The following is a 16353-nucleotide window of genomic DNA, read 5'->3' as shown; positions in this document are numbered from 1 at the left end:
AGCCTAGAATGTGTCTACATTCGACACCAAGTTTGGAAAGTTCTGTTCAAGAGCGAAGGTATCGTCTTCGAAACAGGAAACAAATGGTTAAGTTTGATTTGTAAATATGGCAAATTAAGTCCATATATTTTCTTGTGTATAACCATGCAAGTTATGTATGATGATTATGTTGTTCTGATTACTTCTTCATTAAGGAGGGAGAAATGTAATGGAGCACCACCTTGTGGACTATTGCTCCACCTAGTGGACTACTGTGGTAATGCAACCACTGGTGTTATTAAAATAAATGGATCATGTGACAAGGTCACTTGAAAAGTTCTTGCAGAGCCAAATTGTCTGTGTGTATTTGTGATGTCATGAAGAATATAACACACCCGTGGAACCTGTACCCCAGTGAGAGACAGTGTGTGTGGGCCCGTACCCCAGTGAGAGTCAATGTGTGTGGGACCCGAACCCCAGTGAGAGTTAGTGTGTGTGGGACCCATACCCCAGTGAGAGTCGGTGTGTGTGGGACCCATACCCCAGTGAGAGTCAGTGTGTGTGGGACCCGTACCCCAGTGAGAGTCAGTGTGTGTGGGACCCGTACCCCAGTGAGAGTCAGTGTGTGTGGGATCCGTACCCCAGTGAGAGTCAGTGTGTGTGGGACCCTTACCCCAGTGAGAGTCAGTGTGTGTGGGACCCGTACCCCAGTGAGAGTCAGTGTGTGTGGGACCCGTACCCCAGTGAGAGTCAGTGTGTGTGGGACCTGTACCCCAGTGAGAGTCAGTGTGTGTGGGACTGTACCCCAGTGAGAGTCAGTGTGTGTGGGACTGTACCCCAGTGAGAGTCAGTGTGTGTGGGACCTGTACCCCAGTGAGAGTCAGTGAATGTGGGACCCATACCCCAGTGAGAGTCAGTGTGTTTGGGACCCGTACCCCAGTGAGAGTCAGTGTGTGTGGAACTGTACCCCAGTGAGAGTCGGTGTGTGTGGGACCCGTACCCCAGTGAGAGTCAGTGTGTATGGGACCCGTACCCCAGTGAGAGTCAGTGTGTGTGGAACTGTACCCCAGTGAGAGTCAGCGTGTGTGGGACCCATACCCCAGTGAGAGTCAGTGTGTGTGGGACCCGTACCCCAGTGAGAGTCAGTGTGTATGGGACCCGTACCCCAGTGAGAGTCAGTGTGTGTGGGACCGTACCCCAGTGAGAGTCAGTGTGAGTGGGACTGTACCTCAGTGAGAGTCAGTGTGTGTGGAACTGTACCCCAGTGAGGTCAGTGTGTGTGGGACCCGTACCTCAGTGAGAGTCAGTGTGAGTGGGACTGTACCTCAGTGAGAGTCAGTGTGTGTGGAACTGTACCCCAGTGAGAGTCAGTGTGTGTGGGACCCGTACCTCAGTGAGAGTCAGTGTGAGTGGGACTGTACCCCAGTGAGAGTCAGTGTGTGTGGGACCCGTACCCCAGTGAGTCAGTGTGAGTGGGACTGTACCCCAGTGAGAGTCAGCATCTTCCAGAGATGTGAAAAAAAGAAATCCGCATTGAAAATAAGATTTAAAAGCTGAAATGATTTATTGCTTCAGCGTCTTAATGTGCACTGAATTCGCAGGCCTTGCTGTTGCCATGGAAACAGGGCATGGCTGTTCACAGTGTATGCTCCAGCCATCTCTCAGCCACTTGCTGCAGCAACAGACCTCCTCAAACAGTGCCTCTAGCTGTTGCGTGGAGGGAGCCCCAGAGTCGAGGGAAATGGGCCAGCTCAAACATGGGCTCTTGCACCATAATCCCGAAGGGCAGGGGAATGGGCAGGAAAAACCCAGGCCATGCATACGGCAGCATTCATTTACAAATCCGGATCGATGTGTCGTCCTTCCGTACCCCTGTCTCCGTAAACTTCAGCTCATCCAAACCTCTGCTGCCCCCGTGTCCTAACTCGCACCGAGTCCCGCTCACCCATCACCCCCTGTGCTCACTGCCCCCGTGTCCTAACTCGCACCGAGTCCCACTCACCCATCACCCTCTGTGCTCACTGCCCCCGTGTCCTAACTCACACCCAGTCCCACTCACCCATCACGCCCTGTGCTCACTGACCTGTGTCCCACCCATCACCCCCTGTGCTCACTGCCCCCGTGTCCTAACTCGCACCGAGTCCCGCTCACCCATCACCCCCTGTGCCCACTGCCCCGTGTCCTAACTCGCACCGAGTCCCGCTCACCCATCACCCCCTGTGCTCACTGACCCCGTGTCCTAACTCGCACCGAGTCCCGCTCACCCATCACCCCCTGTGCTCACTGCCCCGTGTCCTAACTCACACCGAGTCCCGCTCACCCATCACCCCCTGTGCTCACTGACCGACATTGGCCCCTGGTCCAGCAACGCATCGATTTTAAAATTCTCATCCTTGTGTTCAAATCCCTCCCTGGCCTCGTCCCTCCCTATCTCTGTAATCTCCTCCAGCCCTATACCCCTCCCCATCTCTGTAACCTCCTCCAGCCCTACACCCCTCCCTATCTCTGTAACCCCCTCCAGCCCTACACCCCTCCCTATCTCTGTAACCTCCTCAGCCCTACACCCCTCCCTATCTCTGTAACCCCCTCCAGCCCTATACCCCTCCCCATCTCTGTAACCTCCTCCAGCCCTACACCCCTCCCTATCTCTGTAACCCCCTCCAGCCCCTACACCCCTCCCTATCTCTGTAACCCCCTCCAGCCCCTACACCCCTCCCTATCTCTGTAACCCCCTCCAGCCCCTACACCCCTCCCTATCTCTGTAACCCCCTCCAGCCCTGCAATCCTCCAATTCTGGTCTCTTGCCCATCCCCCGATTTCCATCGCTCCACCATTGGTGGCCGTGCCTTCAGCTACCTGAGCCCTAAACTCTGAAATTCCTTACCTAAACCTCTCTGCCTCTCTTTTCTCCTTTAAGACGCTCCTTAAAACCTATTTCCTTGACCAAGCCTGTCTCAATATCTCCTCGTGTAGTTTGTTGTAAATGTTTGTTTGATAACGCTCTTGTAAAGCACCTTGGGATGTTTCAGTACATTAAAGGCGGTATTTAAATGCAAGATGTTGTTATTTCATTTTCTGTTGCCACAGGAAGTGCCCTCAACATGGAGCGAAGGTCAAAGCTCTGAACTGTACACACAATGTTCTCAGCCAGCTCAAACAACCCTGGTAGTGAAGTGGTATGATGTGTCCTTGGCTACAATCCCTTTGCTGCTCGATAATGGAACTGTTGACATGGCAGGATCAGAATACCAGTTTCACAGGCACATTAACCATCGCAGAGCCAGAGGGAATTTACACTCTCACATTATGTTGTGTTCAGACTCTGTTTGTTTGTTTGTTACACTCACAGGGAGGGCATTAGGACCCTGCGGGAACTATTCGCAGTTGCTGTACTCATGCTGGTTTCGGGACACCATTTTGGGTTGTATAAAAGCACAGTTAAGTTAAGTTACTTTTCTCATGGCTCAGTTTGTCAGTTATTTACGTGTACACAACATAATTTGGTGACGAGGATGACTCAAATTAACCTTCTTACACCTCTCCGCCACCCCCAGCCTTTCCTCTGGCCACTGCGGTGTAACTTTGGGGCACTTGCAGAGGAAATGATCAGGGATCAAATTATTGAGAAAACAACGATCACCCGCATTCGGGAATGCTTGCTAATGGAGAACAACAAATTGTCACTGGATAAAGAAACTCATTTGGCCATCCAAATCGAATCAGCACTTTCCGATTCAAAAGTGATCAGATCCCCTGCTCCCCCTGTGCAGCAGACCAGCTATAGCCCATGTGCAAGGCGTTCGTCCAAAGCGGAAATCACAGCAGTGACGCAGGGCTAGTAATGTGCCACCCTCTACAGATCGTGGACCTAACTTTCTACTGCTTTAACTGTGGGGACAAATCACACTCAGCAAAGAGTCCTAACTACCCTGTACATGGGAAGAATTGCTCTGCATGTGGTAAAATGACCCACTTTGCTAGTGTCTGTCGCTCTTCACAGCGTATTCGACATGTGGACAACCCAGATAGTGAGGAACCCAGTACAGCTTACTCCATTAGTGACATTTCGCACATTGGTTCGGGTAAATTCAAGGATTGTGAAGTAAACATTGACGGCATGTCCTGCTGCCTTCTCACTGACCTTGGAGCCAAAGTCTCCATATTGAGCGATGCTGTGTACTTCACACACTGTCAACTGCAGCCCGCAACTTCCACTCTACGTGTGTACTCCGACTCCACAAGTGAGGTTCTTGGGGTCATATCAATCCCAATATTCTACAAGGACGTAACATTGGAGAACGTTTCCTTTCATGTCGCCAAGGGACGAAGCCTCGTGGGTGTTGACCTTTTTGACAAGCTTGGGTTCAAAGTTTACGACCCAACTGGCACACCGGTGTACACAGTGGACTTTGACAAGCAGTATCGCTCAATCTTCACACGGTTTGGAGTGACAACAAAACTCTGCCATCATCCCCGCGTTGACCCTTCCGTCAAACCGGTCACGCAGCAACTTTGCCGTCTCCCATTCGCGGTTCACGACCGAGTATCCGCAGAATTAACGTGACTCCAATCTCAGGGAATTATTGAGAGCATCGACTCCTCACCCTGGGTCTCGAACTTAGTCATTGCTTGGCGTAAACATGGGGAGATCTGCCCATGCATCGACCTGAAAGTGGTCAACAAGTCCCTCATCCCCGACAAGTCCCCTCTTCCTACCATCAACGAACTGTCTTCAGAATTCCACGGCTCAATAGTTTTTGCGAAACTCAACATGTGCCGCAGTTACCTGCAAATACCCCTAGCAAAGGACAGCAAGCCGCTCATGGCACTCACGATTCATGATGGTCTGTATCAGTATTGACGCATGCTCTACGGACTATCTTCTACACCAAGTGCATTTCAGAAGATTGTCACCACTATACTAGCAGACAGAGAGGGAGCCCTCAATCTGCTTAACGATATCGTCGTCCATGGACGGACAATGGAAGAACATGACCAGTGACTTCACACAGTTATGGCTAGACTTGCTACACATAACATTACACTTAATGCCGATAAATGTACATTCGCTGCTGGAGAAATAAACTTACTGGGCTGGAGAGTCACAGCACAAGGTGACAACATTGACGCGATCCAGCGAATGCAGGAGGATACCAAGGAACTTTCATCATTCCTCGACACTTGCAACTTCTATCTGAAGTTTGTCCCGCACTACGCGCACATTGCCGAACCACTTCGCCAGTTGCTGCAGAAGGATGTCCCCTGGGAATGGACCGATTCCCAGGCTCAGGCATTCACCACTCTTAAGGAGAAGATCACATCCCCTCCTGTCCTCGCACACTTTGATCACCATGGTTACATCATGCACCGCCGTGGGTGCTGTGCTCTCGCAATGGATCGACGGCCTGGAACACCCAGTAGCCTTCGCCTCTCGCATGCTCTCGCCTGCAGAACATAAATACTCGACAGGGGAATGCGAAGCACTCGCTTGCATCTACACATGTGAACGCTGGCACATCTACCTCGACGGCAGAAAATGTACCCTCCGTACAGATCACCAAACGCTAACTATGCTACTCACTACAACTGGATCTGGGCACAGACCACTACGAATCAGCCGATGGTCAGATCACCTTCATCAGTATAACTTTGATGTACAGTACATTGCTGGCAGTTGCAATCGTGTAGCTGACATGTTCAGCTGCTCGACACCTGCTTTGGACTCTGGTGCTGACTTGTTCACAGATGACGACACATGTCACTTCGATCATCACTCAATCCATCAGAAACATTGTCTCCTGCAACGAACTCAAACCCGAATCACAGCGTGATGCTACGCCCCAAGTACGTGAGCCACTTCCTCCACACTGAGTGGCCTAAGCAAATTCTGGAAGAGCTGAAAACATTCTACAGACTTCGCAATGAATTTTCCATTTGGAACAATGGCTGCCCAGCTCGTGGTGATAGAGCAGTAATTCCCAAGTCGCTTTAACAGCGCGTTCTCTCATTGGCACACGATGGACACCCTGCCATTGTCCACATGAAGCAGAGAAGTTGTGATTTAGTATGATTGGCCTGAGATTGACACTCACATCGAGGAGTTTGTCTCACACTGCAAAGCCTGCAGTCTGAGCGAAAAGGCCACAAACTATCGACCAGTGCCAATGAAGCCCCAACTGTACAATGGAGATTGGGTCAGAGTTAAGCGCCCAACCCGTAGTCATAAGCTCGCATCTTCACTTTCGTCTCCGAAACAGATCGGGAGAAAGTTCAGCCCTCACACCTACGAACTGGATGATGGAACTCGATGAAACGCTCTTGGACTGATCCCAACTCACAGGCCAATAGACCAGCAGGATGGGACAGAGGCACTGTTCTGTTTCCCAACCGAAAACCTCAATCAAACATCACAAGATCCACCTGGTCTCAGCGTGTCAGAACACGGCCTGGCTATCTCAAGGACTTTATCGGTACAGAGACTGTAGTTTTAAAAAGAGGGGAAATATGTTGTGTTCATACTCTATTTGTTTGTTACAGCTCACTGGACTGGCATTAGGACCCTGCGGGAGCTGTTCACAGTTGCTGTACTCATGCTGGTTTGAGACACCATTTTGGGTTGTATAAAAGCACAGTTAAGTTAAGTTACATTTCTCCTGGCTCAGTTTGTCAGTTATTTACGGCATACACAACATAATACCCTCGACATTTTCCATTTAGTAAACAATGCCCGACTGTTGCAGAATGATGCGTGGGATCAGAGCTCCAAGTAAAAATTTTCAGCCAAAAGGAACTTACATTTATATAGCGTCTTTCACGGCCTCAGAATGCCTTAAAGCGCTTTATAGCCAATGAAGTACTTTTGAAGTGTCGTCAGAGCCCGCCTGCAGTAACTGCGTTCGGCCCTGGGCCCCGCCCCTCAGGGAGGGTATATCGGCCTCGGAGAGGGAGCAGCACAGATTCACCAGAATAGTACCGGGGATAAAAGGGTTAAATTACGAGGACAGGCTGCACAGACTGGGCTTGTGTTCCCTCGAGTGTAGAAGGTTAAGGGGCGATCTCATCGAGGTGTTTAAGATGATTAACGGATTCCATCGGGTAGAGAGAGAGAGAAACTATTTTCTGGGGTGGGGGGAGTCCAGAACAAGGGGCAGAACCTTACAATTAGAGCCCGGCTGTTCAGGGGTGATGTCAGGAAGCACTTCTTCACACAAAGGGCAGTGGGAATCGGGAACTCTCTCCCCCAAAACGCTGTTGAGGCCAGGGGTCAGTTGGAGCTTTGAAGATCAATACATTTGGGTAAGGGTATCGAGGGATACGGATCAAAGGAGATTAAATGCATTTAAGATACACATCAGCCACAATCTAATGGAATGGTGAGACAGGCTCAAAGAGTTGAATGGACTCCTCCAGTTCTTAGTCACTGTTGTAATTTAGGAAACATGGCAGCCAATTTGTGCATTGCAAGATCCCACATACAGCACATAACGACCAGATCACCTGTCTTAGTGATGGCGGTTGAGGGTTAAATGTTGGCCTCAGGAAACCGGGGATAATGTCCCTGCTCTTCTTCGAAAGACTGCTGTCTGATATTTTACGTTTGCATGAGTGGGCAGATGGGGCCTCGGTTTAATGCCTTATCCGAAAAAAGGCACCTGAGACAGTGCAGCGCTCCCTCAGTACTGCCCCTCCGACAGTGCGGCGCTCCCTCAGTACTGCCCCTCCGACAGTGCGGCGCTCCCTCAGTACTGCCCCTCCAACAGTGTGGCGCTCCCTCAGTACTGCCCCTCCGACAGTGCAGCACTCCCTCAGTACCGCCCCTCCGACAGTGCGGCGCTCCCTCAGTACTGCCCCTCCAACGGTGCAGCACTCCCTCAGTACTGCTCCTCCGACAGTGCGGCGCTCCCTCAGTACTGCCCCTCCGACAGTGCGGCGCTCCCTCAGTACTGCCCCTCCGACAGTGCGGCGCTCCCTCAGTACTGCCCCTCCGACAGTGCGGTGCTCCCTCAGTACTGCCCCTCCGACAGTGCGGCTCTCCCTCAGTACTGCCCCTCCGACAGTACGGCACTCCCTCAGCACTGCCCCTCCGACAGTGAGGTGCCCCTCAGCACTGCACTGGAGTGTCAGCCTGGATTTTGTGCACAAGTCTTTGGAATAGGATTTGAACCCACGACCTTCTGACTCCGAGGCGAGGGTGCTGCCCACTGAGTCATGGCTGACACTTACACAGTGACTACAAAAAGTACACATCTGACTGTGAACCGTTTTCAAAGTTCCTGAACTCAGCAACGAGACCCGTTGACCCATCACCCCCTGTGCTCGTTGACCGATATTGTCTCCCGGTCCGGCAACACCTCGATTTCAAAATTCTCATCCTTGTTTTCAAATCCCTCCATGACCTCGCCCCTCCCTATCTCTGTCATCTCCTCCAGTTTCACAACCCTCCGAGATATCTGTGCTCCTCGAATTCTACCCTCTTGAGCAACCCTGATTATAATCGCTCCACCATCGGTGGCCGTGCCTTCAGCTGCCTGGGCCTCAAGCTCTGGAACTCTCTCCCAAAGCCTCTCCGCCTCTCTTCCCTCCTTTAAGTCGCTCCATAAAACCTACCTCTTTGCCCAAGCTTTTGCTCACCTGTTCTAATATCTCCTTATATGGATTCATGGGTCCCATTGCCGCTTGTCGATGCTAGGGAGTCTGTCACTTTAAAGATGAGGTGGCTTGTCACTTTAAAGATGCGGGGAGTCTGTCACTTTATGTCTGAGGTGGCCTGTCGCTTGGAGGACGGGAGATGGGGGGAAGAAAGACTGTCACTATAAGGATGGGGGGGGGGAAACTGTTGCTTTAAGGACGGGGGAACTGTTGCTTTAAGAATGGGGGGCTACTGTCACTTTAAGGATGGGGAGGCTATTGCTTTAAGGACGGGACTGCCGCTTTAAGGACAGGGGGACTGTCGCTTTAAGGCTGAGGGGAGTGTTGCTTTAAGGCTGGGGGGTGTCTGTCCCTTCAAGGCCGCTGGGTCCTCTCCTTTTAAGACTAAGGGGGTCTGCCGCTTTAAGGCTGGGGGCGGGTCTCTCCCTTTAAGACCGAGGGAGGCCTGCCGCTTTAAGGCTGGTTGGGCCTCTCCCTTTAAGGCAGCAGGAGCCTGTCTCTTTAAGGCAGCGGGAGCCTGTCTCTTTAAGGCAGCGGGGGCCTGTCCTTTTAAGGCAGCGGGGGCCTGTCCCTTTAAGGCTGCAGCCACCAGTCGGGCTTCAAAGGGCGGAGTGTGTCGCCACCAGCCGGCAGCAGCCGGTACCGCAGCGACCCGCAGCTCAACAAACAAATCATTCACACCGAATAAACAGCGAATCCCCGCAGCTCAAACCTGCACTTTATCTCCGTCAATAAACCTCATAAAATCCATGTGCAAACCCCCCGAAACATTCACACCAAATGACCGAATGGTTTCAATCTCAAATCAGCAACAAACGGGTTTTATACAGAATGGGGCGATTCGCCAGCATTTCAAATAATTGGGGCTATAAACACAACCTCAGACATTAAACATCGTGCTGCCCGGTGCATGAAGACAGCTGGTCTGATATAAACAGATATTCAGCATCCTCATTCCTTATACAGAGGCTGACATATCCTGCCCCCTCCCCATCGCCCTCACAGTGTCCAGCACAGAAACAGACCATTCGGCCCCAGGGCTCTGTGCACACTCCACACCAGCCCCTCCTCGTCTCACCCCGTCAACATATCCCCCTATTCCTCCCCCTCTCCCTCGTGTGTTAATCCAGCTTCCCCTGAAATACTATTCACCTCAACCCCTCCCTGTGGCAGCGAGTTCCACATTCTCATCACCCTCTGGGTAAAGGGGTTTCTCCTGAATTCCCCATTGGGTTTATTAGTGACTGTCTGATATTGATGGCCCCCAGTTCTGGTCTCCCCCACAGGGGGAAACATTCTATCTGTCTTTCTCTGCCCCTCACTCTCCTCTCTCTCTGCGATCAAACTGCTGTACCATTACAGAATTTCTTACATTTATGGTGCAGGTTTAACATTTACTATTCTACAATCTAACCATGATGAATTTTGCTGCTGAAATTTCTCCACAATCAGTTTCTCTCCAGTGTGCCGTCCCATTCCTGTCGCCCATCCCGTGCTGTCCTTCTGTGACCTGGCCTGGGAATCAAGGGGGTAGGACAGGCCCTCCCGGCCCAGATCCCCAGACACCCCCACCCGCAGCTCCCCCCACCCCCTCGTCCAAACCCCATAACCCCCCCCCCCAGCTCTCCACAACCCTCCCCCCCACAGCTCCCCATAATCCCCCCCAGCTCCCCACCCCCACAGCTCAACCCCCCAGCTCCCCATAATCCCCCCCAGCTCCCCATAACCACCCAGCTCCCCCCTCCAGCTCCCCATAACCACCCAGCTCCCCCCTCCAGCTCCCCATAACCACCCAGCTCCCCCCCCCACAGCTCCCCATAATCCCCCCCAGCTCAACCCCCCAGCTCCCCATAACCACCCAGCTCCCCCCCCCAGCTCCCCATAATCCCCCCCAGCTCCCCATAACCCCCACAGCTCAACCCCCCAGCTCCCCATAATCCCTCCCAGCTCCCCCCCCCACAGCTCCCCATAATCCCCCCCAGTTCTCCATAACCCCCCCCAGCTCCCCAACCCCCTCGCCCAGCCCCCCAGGGGGAGAGGGTCGGGGGTCGGAGAGTCGGGGGAGGGGGTTGGCAGTTGGGGGTGTTAAGGGTGGGGGTGGGGATCGGGTCGGAGGATGGAGGTTTGGGGGATGGGTTGGGGGAGGGGGTTGGCGGAGTTGGGGAGGGGGTTATGAGGGTTCGGGCGAAGGAGTTGGGGGGAGTTGGGGGGAGCTGGGGGGGGGGGGTCTGGGCCGGGAGGGCCTGTTCCATCCCCTTGATTCCCAGGCCAGGTCACAGAGGGACAGCGCGGGATGGGTGACAGGAATGGGATGGCAGAGGAACTGATTCTGAAGAAGTTTATGCAGCAAAATTCATCATGGTTAGATTGTAGACTAGTAAATGTTAAACCGACACCTCCGACACCCTGAAACCCTCCTCCAGCTCCCCTCCGACACCCTGAAACCCTCCTCCAGCTCCCCTCCCCCAAAGACCCCTACACCCCCTCCCCAACCCCTTTTTGCAGACCCCAAATTTCTCAACCCTGCCCGCAGACCCCATCCTGCAAACTCCGAGTTCCCCTCCCACATACCCCCTCCCCAGATCCAACACCCAGATCAATCTGTGACCTCGTGTCCTCCCTTACACCCCCGAGCCGAACCCTGCCCCCTTCTCTTTCTCTCAGCACCCCACCCCCTCTCCTGCCCTCTCTCTTCCCCTGCCCCCAATCCTAGCCTCACTCTCCCCTATCTCCTGCCCCTCTCCCCCCAACCCCTTCACCCCTGTCTGCCCCCTCTCTCCACTCTCCTCTCCTCCCCAATTTCCTGCCCCCTCTCCTGCCGCTCTCTCCCCTCTGTGCCCCCTCTCCCCTGCCCCGTCTACTGCCCCTCTCCCCCTCTCTTCTGCCCCTCTCTCCCTCTTTCTTCCCCACTCCTGACCTTCTCCCCCTCTCTCCCCCTCAATGCCCCCTCTCCCCCTCTCTCCTGCCCCTCCCTCCCTCTCTCTGCCCCTCTCTCTGGCCCCGCTCCCTCCTGCCCCCTCTCCCCCTCAATTCCTCCTCTCCCCCTCTCCTGCCCTCGCTCTCTGCCCCTCTCCCCTGCCCCCTCTCTCCCCCTCAATGCCGCCTCTCCACCTTTCTCCTGCCCCTCTCCCTCTCTCCTGCCCCTCCCCACCTCTCCTGCCCCTCTCCCTCCTGCCCCCTCTGCCCCTCAATGCCCCCTCTCACCCCCTCAATGCCTCCTCTCCCCCCTCTCCTGCCCTCTCTCCGGCCCCTCTCCCTCTCTCTGCCCCTCTCTCCTGCCCCTCTCCCTCTCTCTGCCCCTCTCCCTCTCTCTTGCCCCTCTCCTGCCCCACTCCCTCTCTCTGCCCCTCTCCCCCTCTCCCTCTCTCTTGCCCCTCTCCTGCCCCTCTCCCTCTCTCTGCCCCTCTCCCTCTCTCTGCCCCTCTCTCCTGCCCCTCTCCCTCTCTCTCCCCCTCCCCCTCTCTCCTGCCCCACTCCCTCTCTCTGCCCCTCTCCCCCTCTCCCTCTCTCTTGCCCCTCTCCTGCCCCTCTCCCTCTCTCTTGCCCCTCTCCCCCTCCCTCCTGCCCCCTCTGCCCCTCAATGCCCCCTCGCACCCCCTCAATGCCTCCTCTCCCCACTCTCTCTTGCCCCTCTCCCCCCCGGCCCCCTTACCTGGGTGAGTTGGATGGTGATGAGCAGGACCCCCAGGGTGAGGATCCGGGCTCGGCTGCTCCTCCTGCCCTGCGGCTCCATACTGCCCCGCTCCGGCTCCGCTCTCTCGGTCTCCGGCTGCGGCCCGCTCCGGCTCCGCTCTCTGGGTCCCGCTGCCTGGCTCAGTCTCTGTCTCTGGGCCGCTCAGGTTCCCGACCGCAGCATCATCGCCCGCGGCTCCGGGATCGCGATCCGGATCAGGCGGAGCGGCTCAGCCCGAGTCTGGAGTCCGGGAGCAGCGCAGGATGTGACATCAATCCGGAGGGAGGGAGGGAGAGAAAGAGAGTGGGTAAAAGAGGGGAGGAGAGAGAGAATGGTTAAAAGAGGGGAGGAGAGAGAGAATGGGTAAAAGAGGGGAGGAGAGAGAGAATGGGTAAAAGACGGGAGGAGAGAGAGAATGGGTAAAAGACGGGAGGAGAGAGAGAATGGGTAAAAGAGGGGAGGAGAGAGAGAATGGTTAAAAGAGGGGAGGAGAGAGAGAGTGGGTAAAAGAGGGGAGGAGAGAGAGAGTGGGTAAAAGAGGGGAGGAGAGAGAGAATGGGTAAAAGAGGGGAGGAGAGAGAGAATGGGTAAAAGAGGGGAGGAGAGAGAGAATGGGTAAAAGACGGGAGGAGAGAGAGAATGGGTAAAAGACGGGAGGAGAGAGAGAATGGGTAAAAGAGGGGAGGAGAGAGAGAATGGTTAAAAGAGGGGAGGAGAGAGAGAGTGGGTAAAAGAGGGGAGGAGAGAGAGAGTGGGTAAAAGAGGGGAGGAGAGAGAGAATGGGTAAAAGAGGGGAGGAGAGAGAGAATGGGTAAAAGAGGGGAGGAGAGAGAGAATGGGTAAAAGAGGGGAGGAGAGAGAGAATGTGGAAATAGAGGGGAGGAGAGAGAGAATGGGTAAAAGAGGGGAGGAGAGAGAGAATGTGGAAATAGAGGGGAGGGGAGAGAGAATGGGTAAAAGAGGGGAGGAGAGAGAGAATGGGTAAAAGAGGGGAGGAGAGAGAGAATGGGTAAAAGAGGGGAGGAGAGAGAGAATGTGGAAATAGAGGGGAGGGGAGAGAGAATGGGTAAAAGAGGGGAGGAGAGAGAGAGAATAGGGAAAGAGAGAATTGGGAAAAGAGAGGAGGAGAGAGAGAATGAGGAAATGGGGGGAGGAGAGAGGGAATGGGGAAAGAGAGGGGAGGAGAGACTCTTCTGGAATTTTTTGAGGATGTTTCCAGTAAAGTGGACAAGGGAGAACCAGTTGATGTGGTATATTTGGACTTTCAGAAGGCTTTCGACAAGGTCCCACACAAGAGATTGATGTGCAAAGTTAAAGCACATGGGATTGGGGGTAGTGTGCTGACATGGATTGAGAACTGGTTGTCAGACAGGAAGCAAAGAGTAGGAGTAAATGGGGACTTTTCAGAATGGCAGGCAGTGACTAGTGGGGTACCGCAAGGTTCTGTGCTGGGGCCCCAGCTGTTTACACTGTACATTAATGATTTAGACAAGGGGATTAAATGTAGTATCTCCAAATTTGCGGATGACACTAAGTTGGGTGGCAGTGTGAGCTGCGAGGAGGATGCTATGAGGCTGCAGAGTGACTTGGATAGGTTAGGTGAGTGGGCAAATGCATGGCAGATGAAGTATAATGTGGATAAATGTGAGGTTATCCATTTTGGTGGTAAAAACAGAGAGACAGACTATTATCTGAATGGTGACAGATTAGGAAAAGGGGAGGTGCAACGAGACCTGGGTGTCATGGTACATCAGTCATTGAAGGTTAGCATACAGGTACAGCAGGCGGTTAAGAAAGCAAATGGCATGTTGGCCTTCATAGCTAGGGGATTTGAGTACAGGGGCAGGGAGGTGTTGCTACAGTTGTACAGGGCCTTGGTGAGGCCACACCTGGAGTATTGTGTACAGTTTTGGTCTCCTAACCTGAGGAAGGACATTCTTGCTATTGAGGGAGTGCAGCGAAGGTTCACCAGACTGATTCCCGGGATGGCGGGACTGACCTATCAAGAAAGACTGGATCAACTGGGCTTGTATTCACTGGAGTTCAGAAGAATGAGAGGGGACCTCATAGAAACATTTAAAATTCTGATGGGTTCAGACAGGTTAGATGCAGGAAGAATGTTCCCAATGTTGGGGAAGTCCAGAACCAGGGGTCACAGTCTGAGGATAAGGGGTAAGCCATTTAGGACCGAGATGAGGAGAAACTTCTTCACCCAGAGAGTGGTGAACCTGTGGAATTCTCTACCACAGAAAGTAGTTGAGGCCAATTCACTAAATATATTCAAAAGGGAGTTAGATGAAGTCCTTACTACTAGGGGAATCAAGGGGTATGGCGAGAAAGCAGGAAGGGGGTACTGAAGTTGCATGTTCAGCCATGAACTCATTGAATGGCGGTGCAGGCTAGAAGGGCCGAATGGCCTACTCCTGCACCTATTTTCTATGTTTCTATGTTTCTATGAGACAGAATGGGTAAAGGGAGGGGTGGAGAGAGAATGGCGAAGGAGAGGAGAGAGAGTGAATGGGGAAAGAGTGGAGGAGAGCGAGAGAATGGGGAATTACGGGGGAGGAGAGAGAGAGGGAACGGGGAAAGGGGAGGAGAGAGAGAGAATGGCTAAAGAGAGGAGTAGAGAGAGAGAATGGGAAAGAGAGGAGTGAGAGAGACTGGGGAAAGAGGGGAGGAGAGAGAGAACGGGGAAATAGGGGGGAGGAGACAGAGACAGAATGGGAAAAGAGTGGGAGAAGAGAGAGAGAGAATGGGGAAAGACAGGAGGAGAGAGAGAGAGAATGGGGAGGAGAGAGAGAATGGGGAAAGAGAGGAAAGAGAGAATAGGGAAAAAGAGGAGGAGAGAGAGCGAATAAGGAAATAGAGGGGATGAGAGAGAGAAAAAATGGGGAAAGAGAGGGGAGGAGAGAAAGAATGGGGAAAGAGGGGAAGAGAGAGAGAGAGAATGGGGAAATAGAGGGGAGGAGAGAGAGGGAATGGGGTAAGTGAGGGTAGGATAGAGAGAATGTGGAAATAGAGAGGAGAGAGAGAATGTGGAAAGAGATGGAGGAGAAAGAGAGAATGTGGAAATAGAGGGGAGGAGACAGAGAATGTGGAAAGAGAGGGGAGTAGAGAGAGGGGGAATGGGGAAAGGGAGGGGAGTAGAGAGAGGGGGAATGGGGAAAGAGAGAGGAGTAGAGAGAGTATATGGAGAAAGGGAGCAGAGAGAGAGAGAGATAATGGGAAAACAGAGCGAGGAGAGAGAGAGAGTGGGGAAAGAGGGGAGGAGAGAGAGAGTATTGGGAAAGAGAGGGGAGGAGAGAGAGAATGGGGAAAGAGAGGGGAGGAGAGAGAGAATGTGGAAAGAGAGGGGAGGAGAGAGAGAATGGGGAAAGAGAGGGAAGGAGAGAGAGAATGGGGAAAGAGAGGGGAGGAGAGAGAGAATGGGGAAAGAGGGAAGGAGAGAGAGAATGGGGAAAGAGGGGAGGAGAGAGAGAATGGGGAAAGAGAGGGGAGGAGAGAGCAAATGGGGCAAGAGAGGAAGGAGAGATAGAGGGAGAATGGTGAAACATATGGGAGAAGAGAGAGAGAATAGGGAACTAGAGGGTTGGAGAGAGAGACAGAATGATAAGAGAGGGAGTTAAGGGAGAGAATGGAGAAAGAGAGGAGGAGGAGAGAGAGACTGGAGAGAGAGTGAATGGGGAAAGGTGGGGGGTGGAGAGAGCAAATGGGCAAAGAGAGGAAAGAGAGAGTGAGGAAATAGATGGGAGGAGATAGATAGGGAATGGGGAAAGATGGGAGGAGAGAAAGAGAGAATGGGGAAAGGGATGAGAGAGAGAATGGGGAAAGAGAGGGAGGAGAGAGAGAAAAAATGGGGAAAGAGAGGGGTGGAGAGAGAGAATGGGGAAAGAGGGGAGGAGAGCGAATGAGTAAAACAGGGGAGGAGAGAGAGAATGGGGGAAAAAAGGGGAAGAGAAAGAGAGAGAGAGAGAATGGGGAAATAGAGGGGAGAAGTGAGAGGGAACGGGGTAAGTGAGGGTAGGAGAGAGAGAATGTGGAAATAGGGAGGA

The 16353-nt window shown here is 53.2% G+C and overlaps 1 protein-coding gene across 1 annotated transcript in view; it reads right to left on the bottom strand.

Annotated features, from left to right (window-relative positions):
- The window catches only part of LOC139233100 (noelin-like), a 370166-nt gene extending 357614 nt beyond the window's left edge, over positions 1-12552 (bottom strand). The window contains exon 1 of the mRNA XM_070863624.1: positions 12281-12552. Coding sequence (XP_070719725.1) covers positions 12281-12361 — 81 coding nt within the window. The 5' untranslated portion in view covers positions 12362-12552. The remainder of the gene's footprint in view (positions 1-12280) is intronic.
- Between the last annotated feature and the right edge of the window lie 3801 nt (positions 12553-16353).

The sequence above is a fragment of the Pristiophorus japonicus genome, chromosome 20, assembly GCF_044704955.1.
Source record: "Pristiophorus japonicus isolate sPriJap1 chromosome 20, sPriJap1.hap1, whole genome shotgun sequence".
Classification (NCBI taxonomy): domain Eukaryota; kingdom Metazoa; phylum Chordata; class Chondrichthyes; family Pristiophoridae; genus Pristiophorus; species Pristiophorus japonicus.
This window is presented reverse-complemented; position numbering and strand designations above follow the sequence as displayed.